The sequence below is a fragment of the Arvicanthis niloticus genome, chromosome 11, assembly GCF_011762505.2.
Source record: "Arvicanthis niloticus isolate mArvNil1 chromosome 11, mArvNil1.pat.X, whole genome shotgun sequence".
Lineage (NCBI taxonomy): Eukaryota > Metazoa > Chordata > Mammalia > Rodentia > Muridae > Arvicanthis > Arvicanthis niloticus.
The window spans coordinates 54929347-54950104 of NC_047668.1; the positions used below are offsets into that span (position 1 = coordinate 54929347).

The 20758-nt window shown below is 52.4% G+C and overlaps 1 protein-coding gene and 1 long non-coding RNA gene across 2 annotated transcripts in view; one reads left to right on the forward strand and one right to left on the reverse strand.

The window, feature by feature from the left end:
* Positions 1-16756, forward strand: part of LOC143443891 (uncharacterized) — a 32430-nt gene extending 15674 nt beyond the window's left edge. The window contains exon 3 of the long non-coding RNA XR_013113276.1: positions 16033-16756. This is a non-coding gene — a long non-coding RNA (uncharacterized LOC143443891). The remainder of the gene's footprint in view (positions 1-16032) is intronic.
* The window catches only part of Kcnk3 (potassium two pore domain channel subfamily K member 3), a 36207-nt gene extending 19038 nt beyond the window's left edge, over positions 1-17169 (reverse strand). The window contains exon 1 of the mRNA XM_034514622.2: positions 16764-17169. Coding sequence (XP_034370513.1) covers positions 16764-17046 — 283 coding nt within the window. The 5' untranslated portion in view covers positions 17047-17169. The remainder of the gene's footprint in view (positions 1-16763) is intronic.
* Positions 17170-20758: the final 3589 nt, after the last annotated feature.

Consider the following 20758-nt stretch of genomic DNA (forward strand, 5'->3'; position numbering starts at 1 on the left):
GCTACCCGTCTTCCTGGCTGTCCATCTACACCTGTTCACAGCCCAGAACAGATGAGTTGGGCCTAGCCAGCATCTAACAGGCGTGACTTCCTGGCTCCCACAGACTATTCATACAGTCTAGTTATACCCGTGTGTCCCGAGCTTGCTTTTTATGGTGCCAAGAACTCCAACACAGGCAGCCTCCCTAGGACCAGGCAGCCTCCCTAGGACCAAGTCCTCTTCAGCTGCTGCTTATACTGCTCTCTGGCTCCTTCTTTCCCTCTCCCAAGTCCCAGGGCAGAATCCAGGCAAGCTGAGTTTCTCTGCACTTGACTTTATTCAAATGATTAAATGCTTCTGTCATCGTTCCTCCTCCCCAGTTCAAAACAATACGAGCTAACATTTATACAGCGCTTACTACGTGCCAGGCACTGCTCTGAGAAAGCTGATCTATGTACCTCATTTAATCTTCCAGCAATCCTATTCAGTATGGACTATTATTATCCCCATTTAAAGATGTAACGACTAAGCCACAGAGAGGTCAAGTACCCGCTCAAGGTCACACAGCAAGTAGATGGTGGTGCTGTCCTCTCTTACACTGTCTCCAATGTCTGGCAATGGGAAATGAGAAAGGTCTCTGAGCAGGTGGGAGGTGGGTGAGGGGTGACCAGGAGCACACTTCTCCTGAGAGGGCTCTAGTGGGAGAGTGGGGGGCATCCTGCTGACATGGGAGTTAGTCACTGCATCCCCTGTTTGTGGCTCACCCTTGAGTGTTTTGACAGTAAGCAAGGCATGTGTCACTATCGCTCATTCTACTGAGAGCTGAGGAGGCTGGGCTCGGATGGTGATGCAGTTTGGTCAAGGTCACACTATGCTTGGCATGGAAACTTCCCAGGGTCTGGTGCTTGCCTGCCTGCTTCTGCCCTAGGCTAGAGGCTAGATTTTAGTATAACAGAAACCATCCAATGAGGGGTCAGGCAACCCTAGCTCTCAGAGGGACACTCTAGGGGAAGGGTCTCATTTTGCCCAGCTCCATTCCTGGCCCAAATTGGCACAGGCACCTGGGAAGGGCAGCCGGCCAGCCACGTGCCAATGTTACTTTAAAAATAAACCCGGGAAGAACGAGGCTTAAAAATAACCCTGGGGATGTGTGAGCAGCTAATTACTACTGCAGCCCCCTGTCAGGGCTGCAGGGAGTGAGCTGGGCCTCTGTGGTGTCTGGGTGCTGGGTCCTCTCTGCTCATATCTTCTGGTTTATGAACCAGGGAGAGGCCTTGCCAAAGTAGCCTGGGGTAGAACACACACACACACACACACACACACACACTCCTGTTCTCCTGTAGGGGTCAGGCATGGTCCCTTTTAGGAGATTGTGGATGATGTCCCTTATTTCAGAGGTCAGTTCAGCAGTGAAAACGTGCCCAAACTTGGCACTCGGGGTTAGGCCAATGAAGGGCACACAGTCCTGTGGCCAGGATCTCACCCTTGATTCCACACTGTTTTTGGGCAACACCCATAACTCAGCTGGAAGGAGCTCTGGTGTGCTGATCTGTTCCTTTCTCTGAGGTGCACATGGTAGTGACAGACAGGCAGCTGGCCTTACTAGTGACTCCCTAGTCAGAATTTCTGATAACCACTTTACTGCTGTTTCATTTTCCCCACTCAGGGAAGGGTAGAGGGTCCTTCCAGCTCTACATTCCTGATCTCCCCCACCCCACCCCCAAGATACCCACCTTGGATACCCAGTGCCGGACTGGGGTTAGACTAAATCCCAGGCTCTGTCTCAGTAGGCAAGCAAGGCAAGACCACACTCCTGCCCTGTGGGCTCTTGGGTATTCCTCCAGCTCTGCTCCCATCCCTGACAACTTGTGGCATAGGGTAGAAGACTATCCTACAGTAACTGCGGGGGAAAGATATGTGGCCCAGTTGAAGACACATCTGACCAAAGATGACAGGCATGCAGGGATCTCAGAGAGGGAGACAGAGTCTAGACTGCTGGGAGTTGACAGGAAGGGTTAGGATGGGGATGCTGAGGAGGTGAGAGGGTGGGCGGCTGTCAGGTTGTAAAGGAGGGAGCTATGCAGGAAGAGCTGAGCTTCCCACCATGGCTGGGGGTCCCAGCCATACACTCGTTGGACTTTGGTATCATTTGCATAATGGGCCATAATGAACCTGATGATCACTACCCCTGGGGCTCTGCAAGAGGCTGGCAAAGCGTGGGCCTGCAAACAGGAGTGACTGCCATGCTGCTCTCCCCCACCCCACTCCTGCCTCTCTTCAAATATGACCCCCTGTTCTAATTCAGGATCTAAAAGTACAGAATAGCACCTACCCCCAAGCCCTTCCTTTCCTTTGTGCCTGGAAGGAGCTGTGAAACATGACACTTCACATGTCCCTTTGACCACCATGGTGACCTGTCCACTAGCTGTCCCTTCGTGGTCTCCTGATTTGATCTCCCAGCAGCTGTGGGCGAGATTGACTGTGCTCTCTCTAGGCTCCTCCCGCCCTTGGGAAACCACTGTTCTGAAGTTCATCTCCCCTTCCTTCCTCTGTCTCACCGGCAGGGCCTTGTCCACCCTGGGCAAGCTCTTTATCACTGAGCCATAACCCAGCCTGTGGGGCTCCAACACAGTGATTCTCTACATAGTGCAAGTTTCAATCCTTCTGCCTTCACCTCCCACTGCTGGAAGATTCCAAGCATGTACACTAGCCCACCTTCTGCCCTCTGGCCTTTTGGGCTGGATCTCCCCTGGTCACAGGAAGTCTGGGGCACTCTACTGTTCCCAGCTGCTCTCTCATGGCACCTGGCTCTCAGTACTATGTCATTAGTAATATGTTTCCCAAGTTTCTGTCTTAGCTTTGATTTCTCCTCTAGTGGCAGGCTCGCCTTCACAGGCTTGTCTCACGATTAGTCAGGATGTCCCCAACAGCAGCCTTGAAGCTTTCTCACAAAACCTGCTACTCTCCAGCTTCACTTTGCATGCAGTTAAGTGATTAGCCTCCATTTGTCACTCAAGTCAAAGGCCCAGGACCAGACTTGTTTCCTCTATTTCCCTTGACTCCCAGAGGTTGCTCCCTTTCCCCAACACAGACATTTTCCCCACCGGGTCCCATCTCCTCTGCTTTCCAATGATCAGACTGTGGTCACTGCCTCCCATGGCATCACCTGGTCCAAGCACAGCTCTCCTTGTGAGTTAATGGACTGTAGCTGGTGCAACCTGCTTCCCCTCTTGGACAGAATGGTTTTGTAGAGTTTTTATATAGTTTAAAATTCATTTATTCTTCACACACATATGTGTAATACATGCATGTGTGTGCATATGTGACCACAGGTTCACAGACGTGTATATCATGATTCTAGTGTGGAGGTCGAAGGACAGCTTGTGGGAGTTGACTCTATCCTTCAAGCCTGCAGATGGGTCACCGGGCTCTGTGGCAAGCATCCTTCCCTGCTGAGCCATCTCTCCAGGGCAAGCTCATACTTCTTTACCACATCATTTAGTTTCCAGGCTCCACTCCCCCAAAAAAGTAGATACCAGGAGAGCGGGGTGGGGGGGCTGCTTTCCCATGGGATAGGTCTCTGGGGTCCAGGACAGTTCCTGACGCATAGAAGATGCTTGCAAAAACCAGGTGGACGGAGAAACGAGTGTGTGGAGTGTGGGCTGAGTTGGGGTGCCCAGGCTTTGTGCATCCCATCCCCTCCCGTTTCTCAGCTCTGCCTCACCTTATCTGCAAGAGGCAAAGGTTGTGTGTATTACCACATCTCAAGGAGTTTGAAGAACCCGGGAGAGTTCTAGAATGTTGCATCTCATGTCCATCTGAGTCTTTATTCCTTAATAAAGCCCGCGTCAGCCACTCCCATCTCTCTCTTAGCTCAAGATGGAGTGAGCATTAGAACTGGCTCTCCGGGTCCCCACTGTGCCTCACAAGCATTTTGATATTGTAAACCACAGGAAGGAATCAAGAGGCTGGGCTCTCTGGGTGAGTTGTGAAGGATGGCCCGTCAGCACCATGTCAGTTCCCAGGGCCTTGGAAACCTCGGCGTCATCCCAGGGTCTAAATGGCAGAACTGGCTATTGGTGCACACCCTGGATTGTCTGTGGCTGAGGAGACTCTGTCTGCACCTTTCCTCCTGGCCACCTGGTCAGAAGGCACTGACTGGGGTCAGCAGGTACCTGGCACTCTACTGTCTCCTGAGCTCAGTGTCGAGGCTCCTGTAGGAGCTGACAGCCTAGAGGGCCTCTACTTCCTTTTCCAGCGGGAGGCTCCTGCATTCCAGTGGTCCCATGGGCTGAGGCAGTGGCCTCTCTGTGTTGATAAGCTGGACATTGGCCACAGCTAGAATCAGTTTCTTTCCAGAAAGGGGTGACTTGGAGGTCCCTTGTAGAACTCTTGGGACTGGCTACAGAGGAAGTCCTCCCAGGGCCTGGGCACCATGAGGTGAAGTAAGGACAAGATCTTAATCCTGGGTTGTGTTCTTCCCTGGAGGATGCTGGGAAGGGAGGCCAGGTAGATCCAGGAAAGACTGACTAAACTCTTAAGACTCTTGAACGTCTCACAGCCCTGGACTTCACAGGCAAAGCTAGGGTCACGTGGGACTTGCTCCAAGTATTACAGCCAGCAAGAAGCAAAGACACAGTGGAGGGAACCACTTTCACTCTCCAAGTCCCCTCTGTCATTTGAGATGACCTTATCATCCCATGAGTCCCTTCTTCTTCTTCTTCTTCTTTTTTTTTTTTTTTTTTTTTTTTTTTTGCTCAGCTGCCCTAAGCTAAATTCTTCCCCACAGTTCACAGAGGAGACACGCCTGCCTGCATGCCCACTGAGTAACCCCGCAGGGACAAGAAGACAGCAGGGACCGGATTGCTTGAGACTCTGAGGGCACTGAGCTGAGGGAAGAAGGCTTGCCCTCAAGTTCTAGACACCTTCTCCCTGGCCTGGCCTGAAGGAGGACCATAAGAGGGCTCCTGCTCCAGACCCAGGGCATCTGCTGACCCTTACAGTTGGAATGTCCATTGACTCAGAGGGCCAGTCATTTGTTCTCTGCTGAGGCCTCTGCTGTGCTAACCCCCTTCCCTGGGCTTGTTTTAGGCCAGGCTAAGAATGATGACTGCAGGGATAAACACAGGCTGCCCCCCAGGGGTCCTCTGAGGCCCGCTTACTGCCCTTTATCCTCTGGGGGACGTTGAACATGACTTTCTCCATCCATCAACTTCTACCTCCCAGCTCACCCCAGAAGCATTGCCTTCGAGCTCAAGGGGGTTCCTCCTCAGCTCCTTCAGAGTTTCTGAGATGCCAAAGAAACCAAGAAAGCAAAGTAAGTCCTGTGGCTGGCGGGGGCCCGCCCAGCTGCTCAGAGAAAGAATGCTGGTCCTAACAAGCTCTCTAATCTTCCCATTACCTGGGAGTCTTAAAGCATGAGCCTCACTCAGCCGGGATGTGCAGGCCTGTGATCCCAGGTACTTAGGGGAGAGAGGCAGGAGGATCTTGACTTCAAAGCCTGACTGAGCAACACAGTAAGTTCAAGGTTAGCCTGGGCAATCTAGTAAGACCCTGTCTGAAAATCAAAAGCAAAACACGGGTTTAGGGTAAGCAAAAGCAGGGCTGAGGATTGGCTTCAGTGGACGGTTTGCCTAGCTCACGACCCACAACATGAGTCATGATAAAACCTCATGAACAAAACGTGAGTCAAGTCCCAGGTTAGGGGCTAACACCATGGCCATGGCTCCAAGAACTGGGGTAGCCTTTCTACACAGCACAACAGAGCCATTGTAACTGTGTTCTCAGTTGCCCAAGTCACGCTCCACAAAGCCCTCTTCTTCAGGGGCCCCTTTTAAGAAACATCAATTAAGGGATGGCATTGGCAAGTGCATGTCTAAGACAGCTTCCTATGACATGCCCCGTTGTCCTCCATAAGCCAACATATGTCTATGTGAGGTCCACACATCTATACTGTGAGAATGACCCTCCTCCAGCTATGATTTGGAGCAGAGCACACTTTAATTCTTGGGGAAGGAGTCAGATTAAAGGCCTGGTCTTGGTGCTGGCCACACCATCAATCACTATGGAGTCAAGACTGGCCTCTCTGCTGGTGCAGTAGGAGTAATGATGCCCACACCTTGAAATGATGGGAGGCTTGAGAGAGATACAGAATGACCTAGTCCTGTCCATGTAGAACATGGCTCTGCCTGCCACTTGCCAACCAAGGACACTTGGGGTGTGTTGGGTGTGTTTCCTGCACCTTTCCTCCATAGACCTCAGAAGCCTCATCTGTAAAATAAAGTGTAGATAGCACCTCCTCCTGGGGCAACTGTGAGGTCTGGATGAGGTGGCATACGAAGAACCCAACTCATGGTGACTACCCAAGGAGCAGCCCTGTGTATAACTGGAGACCAAGACAGGCTCTGGGAGAGAGGTTGATGACTGTCGGTTCTATGATATCTATTGAACATCCAATAGCAGAAATATATGTTGCACTGATAGGGGGTTGGCTCCTGCCTGAAACTCTGCCCCTGTCACTACCCATGGCCAAGAGAGCTTCTCTGAAGGGGTAAGGGGACTAGGCTTTGTCCTGAAGGAGGAGGCTATCCCTATCTGGGAACCTGATGTCTCTCTCCAGGCTGTCTCATGGGGCCTGACAGTTCAGAACCCTGAAGAAAATGCCCCAGGTGATCCTGTGACCCACAGGCTGAAATGTGACTTTACAGATGGGTCTGAGATGGCCATTTCAAAATTGGAGTCATGGCCAGGAGAGAACCCGAATATTCATGAAAATAGTCACTGAGTCCATGCCAAACTTCAGAGCCCACAGCTGAAGTCCAGCAGGGAATGCATGGGGTCCAGAAGTGTGGCTGAGGGAAGAACACATAAGAGGAGAGGAAGGGGTGCGGTCTCATAGTAGGGACCTGGGACCATGTTGGATGATGTCAGGTCTTGTGGCTCAAGTGCATTCCCATGGGCTCCAGCACGCCTCAGTGAGCCTGAGTCTGGCCTGACCCCCAGAGTGGACTTTTGGTTGTGAAGGACGATGGGGCACAAATAGTTTCCAGAGACTGGCTGAGGGCTGCTGGGTAACCAGGCTGAAGGGTTTGAATTCTCACCCACAGGGTTAGCTGAGGTCAATAGGCACCCACCAGTCAGGACCCGGCAAGAGACACAAGTTAGTCATCCCTTACCTGCACTATTTGTCAAATCAAACTCACCCACCGGCCTCTAGAGTAGTGGTTCTCAACCTGTGGATCGAGACCCCCGCGGGGGCAGGGTCAAGTGACCCTTTCTTAGGAGTCATCTAAGACCATTGAAAAACACAGATATTTACATTATGATTCATAACAGTAGCAGAATTACAGTTACAAAGTAGCAACAAAGATAATTTTATGGTGGAGTGTCACCACAACACAAGGTTCTATAGCCAAAGCCCCTAGTTCTTCAAATGCCAATCTAGGAAATGCTAGGAATGCATTTTGTAAATGTGATTACAGTCCATAATCAGTTGACTGAGTAAAGGAGAACAGGCTAGCCCTAGGTTATGATGTAGAACTATCTATTCTTCCAGATAGACTGCTCGGGTTTGACATGATCACCTGGAAGACCTTATGGGTTAGCTGAAGAAGGAGTTTGCCCCTGAAGACGAAATTCTACCTATGGACAGGGGCAATCACACAAACTGGGGACCATTCCAGCTTGCCTTTCTGGAAAGACTTCCCTGTAGATTAGGCTAATCCACCCTTCCACACTGTGAGCAGTCTGCCTGGCTTTTCATTCTTCATATGCATCTTCTATTGGTGCTGTTTCCCTGGCTGACAGATGCATGGTAGTGGTAGTGGTGGCAGCAGGGGTTGTGGGGGGATTGGGGGGAGTGAATGGGGAGCATTTTACCACAGGCAGCTTATATGCTTCCTGGGATGGGAAGCTCATTACCTCTCGAGGCAGCACAAGCTATCTTTGGCCAACTTTAACAAGACCTGACTTACTCTGGACAGAATTGGGTTTTTTTATGGTCTCTTCCTGCTGGAGTGTGTGTTCAACCCCATGAATCTACTCAGAACAAGTCTGGTCCTGTAGCCTGGCAGGGGTATGAAGGGAGATTTCTTTTCTCCACAACTGCCTGTCCTGGAGGGGTTTTATTTGGCCAACTTGACACAAGCTAGTGTTATCTTGGAACAGGAACCTTGGTGAAAATGTATCTGTCAGATTGCCCATAATCATGTCTGTAGGGCATTTTCTTGATTAATGATTGATGTGGGCAGGCCTAGCACACAAGGGGTGATGTCACTCCTCTGCAGGTGGTCCTGGGGTGCATAAAAAAGCAAACTGTGCAAGCCAGGAGACTCAACCAGCAAGCAGCACTCCTCCATGGCCTTCAGCTCCTGCTTCCTGGTCCTTGCCTTGGGTTCCTGTCTTTGGCTTGGCTTAGCAATAGACTGTAACCTGTAAGCCAAACAAACCCTTTCCTCATCAAGTGGCTTTGGATCGTGCAGTGCACCACAGGCACGGAAGTGCCTTCATTTAACAGACTGCTTTTTCCTCTGACTGACTTCCCAGGTTATCAATGTCCCTCTAAAGTCTGCAAACGCAGGTGACCTGCTGGGCTGAGGGAAAAGAAGCTTCACAGTGCCACCTGTACTCCACACCACATTGGAGCAAGGAGGTTGAGTGTCTTGAGCTATGGGAGCGGACTTCTGCCTGGGCCCAGCCCTTCTGGGCCCAGCAGGGCTCCTTCTTGACTGAGGAGATGATTCCCTGGCTGTTGCTCCTGAGAAGAGATGGTGTTATACTGTCCTTGGAGACATTGGGCAGTGCTACAGGCTCCCAAATCTACAAGTTCAAACTCAATTCCCACTGTGTTGTTTGGAGGAGGGGCCTCAGGAAATGTGGGTGGAGTCCTTAGTGTAAAAAGAAACCTCTCTCTTCTCCCCCCCACTCTCTGCAAAAGAGAAGGTGGAGCCAGGCCTGTGATCTCAGTTACTCTGACAAAGTAGGATTATAGGCTTGAGGTCTCCCTGGGCTGCAGAGCAAATTCAAGGCTATTCTGGGTAATTTGGTCACCCTGTTTCAAAAGCAAATATAGGGCCCGGGACGTAGTGCCTCTGCAGAACACTTGCCTTGCATGAGTTCCTACATGCAATTCCTGGGTTGAGCAGGCATCGGGAGGTCAACTAAAAACCAGGAAGCACGAAGCAGGCTGTTTCTTACCAAATGTCCAGTCTTTGGGTTTCTTGGTTTGGGATTTCTCAGACACCAAGACTGTGAGAAATAACTGAGTGCTGGGCAGCCACACTAGGTCTGCACCATTTTTGTCTGACAACTCTGGCACAGATCAAGACAGGCAGAGGCTAGTGGGAGGAGCCTGCTTCTCACTGGCATTTAGTTTTCCAGAGATCTCAGGAGTTTGTGCACCTGTGGTGTGTGTGCGTGTGTGTATGTGTGTGTGATGTAGTGTGTGTGTGTGTGTGTGTGTGTGTGGTGTACAGTGTGCGTGAGTGTGTACATGCGTGCACATGCCTACAGAGGTGTGGGTGCTGTCAGCAGCAGGAGAACCGTAAGCCTGCAGATCCTTAGGTCCCCAGCTAGTGTCCAGCCACTGCTGTCTCTCTGCCAGCTTTCCTATAGAAAAGGTTGGGGATAATTTTTGGTGTTATCTTTTTTTTATAATTTGGTGCTGGGGGATCAAGCCCAGGGCCTTGGGCACGCAAGGCAAGTGCTTTACCACTGAGCTACACCTCTGGCCTTTTCTTTACGAAAATGCCAGCTGGCGTGCACATTTGGCTTTGGGAGAGGAGGGCAGAGGGCTGGCTGGCTGTCCCTTTCCTGCAGTGTGGGGGCTGTCCCTGGAACAGACCTTCCTGTTTGGGCTCATGAGCTGATTCAGTTGTGACCTCCCCCCCCCCCGCACCCCCACCCTGTCCCTTTACAAGTTTCATTCCCTCTTGTGGCTCTTTCTCCAAGACAAAATGCCATTTGGAAAGGAGGAGATCTGACCCTGATGTAGGACTCTGATGACCTTTGTCATGATTTCAGAAATGCGTTGTATTCCAAACCATGAGGCTGAAGGGTGCCTCTCCACGCCTGTGTCTATTTCTGGAATCTTTGTATTACTTACAATTAACTGAACTTTAAGCAGTGTGGCTCGTACATCTCTAGCGTGCGTGTCCCGTGAGGCTTGTTATCAATGCAGACTCTCAGGCTATGCTTCAGAAGAGAACTGCCCATTCAGAACCTACACTTAAATCAGGGTGCCCAGGGCAGGCCCATCCCAGGAGAAGCCCTGGGTGAAGCCTGACTCCATGGAGGTGGGAAGCCAGACACTCACTAACTCCCCAGGGAGAGGTCTGTCTCTGTGGGCAGGAGGGGGGTGGGGAAAAAGACACAGAGACACATGCAGAGACCGAGAGACAGAGTCAGAGAGCTCTAGTTCTAGGCACCAAGGCCATGTTCCTACTTTTCAGTCCCTTTTAAGGGGACTTTACTGTGTCACTGGATGACACAGAAGTGGGTACAGGGGTGGTAAGACACCCTTTTTGTGAAGTAGAGGAACATGCCTTTAATCTCAGAACTTAGTGGATCTCTCTGAGTTCAAGGCCTGTACTCTGGTCTACATAGTGAGTTCCAGACAGAGCTATATAGTGAGACCCTGTCTGGACAGACAGACAGACAGACAGACAGACAGACGGGCACACCTTTTGTGAAGACTGAGGGTAGAAAACCTGCTTTGGCCTGGCCCTGCTATAGAGAGACCACCAGGCCAGGAGGCCTTGCCTGCTCTCACCCATGACTAAGATACACCAGCAAACGAGGAAGTGAAGAATTGGCTCGTGGCAGTTGCCACAGCGTGGTCAACTCCAGGTGAGGGGCAGGTCCCTGGAGACCCCTGGCAGCTGTCCAAGCACCGGCAGTTTCTGAACAGCAAGAGAGCATGCGTGGCCTGGGAGGCGGTGGCAGCGGCAGCTGGGTGCTCGACTGCTCTCTGTCAGGCATTTGTCATGTGGCTCTCTGAGAACCAGAGGCTATCAGAGGGGTCAGAAAACAGGGCTCCAAGCCCAGCTCTGATGCTAACCGTTCGACCTTTAGCAAGACCCTTCTCAAGTCCCGTGAGCACAAAAGAAGTTTGAGCTAATTCCTCTTTGGGCAAACTGCCCTGCGTTTACCCTGGCACCCAATCTCTCTCTTACAGAGGTTCACATAGAAGAAATCACAGAGACTCCATGAGAAGAAAGGCTCTCGGAAAAGATACCCAAATACTTACAGGCCTGGCTGGGGTCAGGGTGGGGTGGGGTAAATTCTGGGGCTGACATTTATTTCTGTAGTGTCTTAGGCAAATTTCCAAAGCTCTCTGAGCAAGGGCAGTGTGGGAACGCTGGTGGTGAACAGCAGGCCCGTTGCAGACGTTGCAGACATATGTCAATTTCCTGAGCCCAAGGCCAGGATGCAGGATGGGAGGGGAGCTATCCACCCTGGGTCCTCTGTGGAGGTTTGCCTAGACTGGCAGGATCGTGGCCTCTTTTAAGAGATTGCTCTCTCTCTCTCCCCTGGTTGCTGGCTAGCCACAGGGAAATCATTTTCAGTTTTTAAAAATTATTATAAAATCGACGCGCAGGCCCGTGGTTCGTTTGTGCTGCCAGCTGAAAGCTGTTTAGAGTGGCGGTCCACATCACACTCGTCTGTGCTTGTTTATGTTTTCCTTTGAAAATACTTATTGTGTTTGTCCTGTCCCCACTGTGGCCAGTCTTGTGCCTGCTATTTCTGTCCAATTCTCGCCTCCGCTCCCTCCAACACCTCCAGCTCCCCACCAGAATACGTGGGAACCGGATGGGCGGGCAAGCAAGAGGACCTCTGTCAAAATGTACCCACTTTTAGATGAGGAAGCTGAGGGTCACAGAGATCAGTAACTGAACTGAGTAGAACTAGATTTTTTTTTTTCTGTCTTGCTCCAATCCATAACAGGTTCTCATAGCATAGAGACTTTCACTCTTTCTCCCTAATTTTCGGACGGTCTACCTGCTTAGAAGAGGTGGCCTTTGAACCTGCATGCCAGGCAGGCTCCAGGCATGGGGATAAAAAAGGATCCTGCAATAGGATCTTGGGAGAATAAGACAAAAGGATAGATAGCCACTTCCGACCAGCCCACCCCTGCCTCACTGACCCTATTTGTTAAGAAGGTAGCTTTGCCATGGTAACCCTTGAAGAGAAAGAGCCGTTCCCTCCATGGGGGACTCCATCGAGGAAGACAAACTCCATGAGCAGTAACATTAATGATAGTAAACATTACAGATACTATTAAATAGCGACTCCACCAGGCATGTCCTTTGCATGAAAGTATTACTTCCTGCTGATAATTTCATTCTCATTTTATAACTGACAAGATGAAATCTGAAAGATTTAATAGCTCTGGCTAGGGTATGAGATAGAAGGTGGGTTGAGATGAAGCCACAAGCCCTGGTTGCCAAGGTGGGGTTTGTGGAGTTAAGATGGAGGGGTTAGCCTGTGGGCAGCAAGCCAGGCAATGCTGAGAGATGCCTGGTGTGAGGAAAGCAGGCTGGTTGTGGGTTTCATCAAGTGCTCAACTTGCTTTGTAACCTTGGGCAAGTTACTGAGCTCTCTGAGTGGCTGGATGTCCCTAATGCTTCTCCCACTCTTTTATTATAGGACTCTGTGATTTGGGAAGTGGCTGGTTACTTCTGATATAAAAGGCACTGTTCTCCTCTTGGGCCACCTGCTTGAATTCAGTCCTAGGGCCACTATGCTGCATGGTGAGCCACAGCAGGCTGTGCTCAGCTGGGGTCGGGCTAGGATCCAGAAATCAACACACAGGCTTCCTGCCTGGGCTCTATCAGCAGATCAATCACCTGGTCTCTCTCTGTTGCCTTAGAGCCAGAAAGATTCCCAGGCCTGCTGTGGGAGAGCCAGCACCTGTGAGCCCAACATAGCCTTGGGGACATCCAGGTGTCAGGGACAGATCTGTCTCTGGGGTCATTAGGCTGTGGGAGAGCAGCAGGCTGCAACAAGAGGCCCCCTTCTTCTGGGATGCCTGGCTAGGGATGCACGAGCTTGAATGTCTTGGTGCCTCCTGACCCAAGGGTCTGGATTGGGTTTCAGATGGATAAAGAAACTGTCACACACACAGACACACACACAGACACACAGACACACAGACACACAGACACACAGACACACACACACACACACAGAGAGAGAGAGAGAGAGAGAGAGAGAGAGAGAGAGAGAGAGAGAGTCAAATAGGCCCGCTGAGTCTGCACAGGTGCTTTACTCTCAAGCTCTGAGGCCACAGTGAGTGGCTGACTTAGAGTCTCCCATTGCTTAGCTGAAAGTGGGGGTAATAAGGTCAGTCTTGAAGGACTGGCAGAACTTAACAAGGGAATACAAATGAAGTGCCCGGATAGAGCCTGCCAGAGCGTAGATAATAAAGGAAGGCTGCCATTACTATGGTGGCTACCGTGGTGATAAAAATAGCACCAAGGAGCTCTGTGGTAGAGCACTTGCCTAGCACGCAGGAGGTCCCAAGTTGCCATCCCTGGCATAACAAAATAAGTAAATAGAACTAAACAAATAATAACAGGTAAAGAGGCACCAGGGGGGCTTGGAAGTCAGATTTTGAACCCCTTCTGTGTGACTCTTACCCTCCCCCTCCCCATGCCTTCTCTGTAGGAGGAAACAATGGTACCAGCTGATCCCCATGCCCCTTCCTGCTCTGACAGCTTTGGGCTATGAATAGAGGGGGCTGGGGCCTGGAGGAGTCTGATGACTCAACATTCAGGGAGGGCGAGGTTTCCCAAGGAAAGAGTTTCCATTTGTGTCTGGTGCACTTGGGGAGCAGTGAAGGAAGGGTTCCCTTAGCTGTGAGACCAGGAATGAGGGGGTGGGAGTGGAGGATGTGACTAACCAGGTGAGTGACTAAGACCGGACCCTGCTGACCTTCAACCAATCAGGACTGCTCGTGAGTATCCTGCAAGTTGGCATCACTAGGCACTTGGTGGTTCTGCCAGACCTGGCTGGGCCTGAGCTCTATAACATATGGAGGCAAAGGAAGCAGCCAATAGCTCAGCAGGGACACAGCCCTGGGTGTGGAGTCAGAAGTCCCAGCTTGCCATCAGCCTGGTGGCTCTGGGCAGGAGATCCTTTCCCTTCCCTGACCTGTACCCACTGCTCTGACTAACAGAGCTAACAATCCCTGCCCTGATCTGGTAACCACGCTGAGTTGTGAAGGCTGAGATCCAACCAGGCTAATACCGCTGTGGCCACTAGAGGCTGACAGAGTGAGAGGCTGTCTCCCTTACCCAGTCTTATCCGGAGGGATTGGCCACAAGATGGTCCTGAGGAGGCAGATGGGTCAAGAAGAGCTGGCAACATTCTCACATAGAGCCCCTTCCAGGCATCCTAACCACTACCCCAAGGACAGCTTCTGGATAGGTGGCAGAGTCAAACTGAGAGGTGACACAAAGCCATGGACAGTCAGATGGGTAGGGAGCAGGCAATCGAGGTGGCATCTTCTTCTTGACCAGCACGGTCTAAGTGAATACCAGCAGAAGGGTGTTCCACTGCTAGCACCAGCTTCTAGCATCTAAGTAAGAACCACGGGCAACTTGGAAAGCGACAGCAGGGTTGGAGGAGAAGGGTAATGCCTGCCATTTCTGCACACATTAAACCATCAATAGCATTGAGCATCCACTGCTCATGGATGATGGACACCATGCTGGCTCTCAGAAGTGCAGAGGTGGGCTTTGCCTACATGGACATTAACATGACAGCATGGTGAAAAAGGCAAAAGAGAGCACACCCCTTAGGACTTAAATAAAGGAGCCCACGTCGGCTCACCTAGATCATCCTGCCAGTAAATCCTGCTGCAGTCTTCAAGGGCAGTGGCCCTGGGAAGCTTAGAGTGGAGGATGGGCTTAAACTGGACCCAGGGGGCTAGCTTGGATAGCCAAGGGGAGTCAGAAGGAAAGATGTGTTGGATTTAAGCATGTAAAGTGTTCTCTGGGAGGTGATTTGTAGAAGGTGATCATCCAAGTAAGAAGTAAATAAAGTCAGGTGTGGAGGTGGAGTCAGGGCGAGTGGGGCAGTGGGGAGCTGTGTGGGCTTCGGTGAAGGGGGCTGGGACAACTCTGCTTTGGGAGTTTTGGTTTTGTTTTGTTTTCTGGAAGCACTGTCCGGGGGATGCTACTTGCTGTGGCGATAAGGCTGGAGCAAGGAGGTCGGCCAGGAGGTCACTGTAAAGCTGAGGACCTGGGGACGTAGAGGAAAGTCATACTAACTGGGGATGGGTGTGGGAAGAGGGAGAGAGGCGTACAGAGGCCCCCACTCTGATTCACAGAGAGCTAACTTGCTGTTAAACCCAGGCAAGTGGCAATGAGATGTGAAGGAAGGGGCCCGGACCAAATCTGTCCTTTAAGTGGTTTCTGGGAGTCTTCTCCCCGCTGCTGGAGAGCAACAGAGTGTCAGACCAGAATTCTACAGTGGATAGACAGTGTCCAGCTCTGTCTTTTACCCACTTCCTCTCCTGTTGACTCCCAGGAAAACACTGCCATCTTGTTATGGGTTTTGCCAAATGGCAATGAGTCCCTGGGAGTTGGGCCAAGGCAAAGAGGGTGGGGGTCAGGATGAGAAGGGGTGGGGAAGAGGGAGGAATCAGCTCCCGGAGGCATCCCAATGGCTTTGGGGGAAGGTGGGTTCCCAATCTCAGAGTCCAAGCACGTCAGGGCTGGGAAGAGCCCTTGACATCATTTTGGCCAACCTCTACATGTTGGGACATGAGCCCAAGATCCAGGCAGGAGAAGGAACTTGACCAAGGTCGGTCATGTAGAGGGTTAGTGATGGAGCTGGGCTGCAATCACAGGGTCCTGGGAATGGTTAAGCTGTACAATCCTGGCTGGACATTTCAGCAACATGGTGAAGGGCCTGATTTGAGGTGCCTTTCCTGACAGACATCTATTTGTGCCTCTCTCTCTCTCTCTCTCTCTCTCTCTCTCTCTCTCTCTCTCTCTCTCTCCTCTCTCTCTCTCTCTGTGTGTGTGTGTTTGTGTACCTGTGTGCCAGGTTCTCAGAGGAGCTGGGCGTTCGTGTGGCCTCCTACAACATTATCTGCCCTGGCTTTGGAAAAGAAGTGGAGTCGTTCCAGTGAGGTGACTGTTTTACTGGGACACTGGGGAAGAAGCCTAACAGGACCGAATCTGGCTTCCAGCCCCTGATCTGCTGCCCTCAGAGAATTACAGGCCCTGTCTGGTGCAGCCCAAACTCGTGGAGGTGGACACACACTCACACACCCACACCCACACGGACACACGCACCCCACCCCCTCCCCAGCAGCACTCAGTTGCAGTTAGAGAGTGGCCCCGTGTGTCGCGGAGTGCAGCTTTCCTGCATCTACGTGCCTCCCCAACGCCCAGCAGGTGTGGACACCCGGGTGCCCAAGCCCAGCGTCAGGGACACGGAGGAGTGGCGCTCTCTCGGGCCGCTCACTCTGGGTGCCCAGCCCCAGGGCCTAGCCCGGCCACACCCCTCCTCCCGAGCTTCGTCCGGCTGTTCCTGTCCCTCTCACACACTTAAGTCCCCTGGGGTCCTGGCACAGCCCAGCGAGGCCAACTTAGGGCTGGCCGGACTGGAGACGGGTTGGAGTCAGGGGTCCCCGCAGAGCAGACACACCGGGCTGAGCAGACACACCGGGGTCGGCGACCCGCCCCGCTCCGCAGGGACCCCTCAGCCGCGGGCGACTCCCCAGCATCCCAGGTCCCCGCCCCCGTCCCCGCCGGCGCGGCGAGTGTAGTTACCGATGGTGGTGATGACGGTGATGGCGAAGTAGAAGGAGCCGGCGAAGCGCCACTGCACGCCGGCCTTGTGCGGCTTGAGGCGCAGCACGACGCGCTCCAGCTCCTCGTAGCCGCCCTCGCTGAGGTTGTAGCGCGCCCGCAGCTCCAGCTGCCGCAGCTCCAGCCGCTGCCGCTCGATCATCTCCGGCTCCGACTCCAGCGCGTCGAACACCGCGGCGCCCACCAGCAGGTAGGTGAAGGTGCACACGATGAGAGCCAACGTGCGCACATTCTGCCGCTTCATCGTCCCTCCCGGGTCCTCGCCGGCCCTCCGGCGTCTCCGGCCCGCGCCCCGGCCCCGGCCGCCGCCGCCGCTGCTGCCCCGGAGGCGGCCTGGGGCATGGCTGCGCTCGCGGATCTCCACGCCGGGCACCAGCTCCGCACCCCGGGGCCACCGCCGCCGCCGCCGCCGCCGCCACCGCCGCCGCCGCTGCCGGCCGCCGCGGAGCTGTCCCTTCAGCACCACCCACCGCCCTCCTCCGCCCGCCCCCGCACCCGCCCCCAGGCCGCCGGCCGCCACCTCCCGCTTGCCCTCCCGCCCAGCCAAATAAGGACTGGGGAGCCGTGCCGAGGGCGGGGGAAGGGGGGGCAAGCGGGAGAACCCGGGCAGGACAGAGGCGGGAGAGGGAGAGCGAGAGAGAGGGAGAGCGAGAGCTGAGGAGGGGGGGAGCAAGATGAGAGAGGGAGGGAGGGAGGGAGGTAAGAAGGAAGGGAGGGAGGGAGGGAGGGAGGGAGGGAGGGAGGGAGGGAGAGAGAGAGAGAGAGAGAGAGAGAGAGAGAGAGAGAGAGAGAGAGAGAGAGAGAGAGAGAATCCAGCCCGCCAGCCCCAGAGAAAACTAGGCAGGGAAACAGATAACTACAGGGAAGGGAGAGAACCCAGGGTAGGGGCCTCTGTGTGTGTGTGTGTGTGTGTGTGTGTGTGTGTGTGTGTGTGTGTGTGTGTGTGTGTGTGTGTGTGATGGAGGAGACTAACCACCCAGACGCAGGAAAAGAGAGATCTGTCAGGAAAATGCGGTGCAAACGATGCAAAGAGAGGGACAGTCTGAAACAGGGAAACTTGTCAGTGCTGGAGATACAAATGTCCTGAAAAGGGGTGGAAAGAGGAGAGAAAGGGGCAAGAGCCCCAGCCCCCCCAAAACAATCCCCTTTCTCTACCCCTTGCCCCAGTCATAGTGCTGAGGCTGGGGGGACCTTTGGACCCCACCGACTCGCTCCTTAGCCACGGATAATGAAACTGAGCCATAGGAGGTGAAGCGACACATAGGACACACTCAGAGAGTTGGGGACAGGAAGGGGCTCAGTCCTCCCTGCTCAGGTTACTCAGGTCCTTCCCTGTGCTCTAGCTTTTGGCTTATCTGAGAAACGTGCAGGGATCTGCTGTGGCCCAGGACACACAGAAGCCAATAGTCAAGGGAGAGCTTTCTTTCCTGACACTGAGTTCCTCCCAGGTTAGCACCAGGCACCAGGCCTGGCAGAGCAAGCCCAGGCTGCTGGCTGAGGCCACTTACCCCATCTTGATGTTGATGGCCCTTGCCCTACACCAGCACAACAGGCTTGACTTAAGAGTTACAACATAGAAAACACAGGATGCCACCTTGAAGCACAGATCCACATTGGGGATCTAGCTAAAACTGGGGATGGGGTGGGGTGAGGGTGTCCAGATCTACAACTCACTCACTGGCAGACTGAAGGAACTGGGACAGAGGTCCCCTCTGCCTCAGTTTCTCCATTTGTCAACATGGGTGTCTGTGGCACTGAAGAGGAAACTGGCCAGGCAGTGGGAACTCAGGCAAAGTGTTACTGCCCCTCTTGGAACCTCATGTCCTTATCTCTTCCACGAGTTGTCATGGCAGATGATCCCTGGGGCCTTACTCAGCTCCAAACAGTCCTGGACATGGATGGGCCGAGAGAGCAGAATGATCGGAATGCAAATCTCAGTGCCAAGAAGGGTCAAACAGCCCTTCACAGGACCCTGGCATAGGCCAGGCAGAGAGATGTGGAATAGGCCCAAAACCCATGGCTCAGGAGGTAGCCAGCAAGGGAGGGCACCATCTGCCACATTCTGGGCTGGGATGGCATTGCCAGATACCACATTTTATCCAAAAGCACCTCAGAAGAGCGATCAGCCCATTCACTCCACAAGGATGTATCTTTATCACTTTTGGAGTATGCCACACCTGTGACCTTAACCTTTTCCTTGGTCCTCACAGGTAGGGCTGCTTTTAATTAGGACTGTTTTATAGATGAAGAAACTGAGGCTGACGGCAATGAGCCTCAGTTTCTCAATGACCTAGGAAGAGACTTCTTGTCTGTTTATTTCTCAAGCCCACATTCTTCACCTTGACAATCTTCTTGAGTCCTTGAACCTTTCTTTCTTCCCCTGTAAAATGGGTTTGTTCACTATGTATTAGTCTCCCGAGCAGTTGGCTTTAAGGAACCAAAAGAAGTCATATGTTTGTAAGGAGAAAAGGTGAGGCTCTCTGGTGACCGTTACTCTCTTAAGACTCAGATGTCTAGACCACACCTTGAGGGTCCTGTGCCTCTTCTCCCCACAAAGGAAGGTCTTCCCTTGGCCTTGTAGGCCTGTTGGAGATTTCTGTCCCTGGCATACTTTGGCTTCTGGAAGAAGAACCATTCCATTCCCAGAATCCCATGTGCTTCTGATGAGCTGGTTCCTGGTCAGGATTCCTCCAGGAGCCAGTTTCTCCCAAGATCTATCTGACCATGCAAGTGACTTCCTTAGGGCTAGGGTTTAGGGGGAATGTTGTCAGGTTTTTCCCACTTCCACCCACCAACCCCAGACTGCTATACAAATGAAAGGCAGTATTATTAAGTGAAAGAGCTTTGGAAAATGGGAAAGCTGTCTTCGGGGCAGAACATTTATTATTAATTTTAATGGCAGTTGTTCTTGTAGCTCTTGAGAACTAGAGGAATTCTCAGAGATCATCTCGCTCAACTTTCTCGTGTTACAGATTAGGAAATTGAGGCCTGAACAGTAGTGAGAAGGGCAGTGAAGGCCTTACAGAGGGGAGCAGAGCTTGAATAATCTCCATTATGTATGGGACCAGAACACCTGTATTGCATGTCCTGAGTCTGGGAGGAAGCTTGGGTTTCCCTGTCCATCCTGTCTCTTGTGGAGGGAGGGTTGGGATGGAGGAGCGTGCTGTCACAATCAAGGTTTCTGATCAGTCCTTGGGACAGCAGGCACCATTTCAGACATCCTCTTTCTGGTGAGCTAGGTTGGACTGCATCAAAGTCCTAACAACATACCTTGGTTCCTTCTCCACAGGACCCTTGGACCTGCCCACGCCTGCTCAAAGTCACCTTTTTCTGCCTGTGTTTACAGCAGCCCTGGAGGTCAGTGGCTCTCTTGCCACATCCCTAAGTGGTAGGTTTGGACCAGAAAACATCAACCTGCCTTTCACTTATAACATTCCTCCTGGCCTGATCACATCTGTTTGCTCCGTCCTCTTGAGAATTAGGCAAAAGGGGGAATAAACAGCCACTTCTTTGAAGACTAGTTTGTGAGAAAAGAAACTGCCACAAGGTTAGAGTGAATTGTTTGGAATTTATCATTGGCTACCATGCTCCACTGTGTGCAAAACATTACACGCAGTTGCTTCCAGCTTAACTCTGTCCATCTGTAAGCTCTGAACACATCTGTGTTCTCTCATGTTCCCTGAGACTCCCAGATCTTCAGGGTTCCTATCAGTTGAGATACTGGTACTCCCACCTTCTTCTGCCAACCTTCTATTCACTGAGGCTTCAAGACTCAGCTGTAAGTCTCCATGAAGCACTTCCCACGTGTGCCCGCTCCCCCCAGATCTGAGCTACCTGTTCCTTTGTACCTTTATGGACTTTTGAGCTTCCATTTCTCTTGCCGAGTAGATTAGTTGCTCTTATGACTTCCCCACTGGCTTACTATCTTTTCCTGGGTGGAGGCAATGCTATTCTTT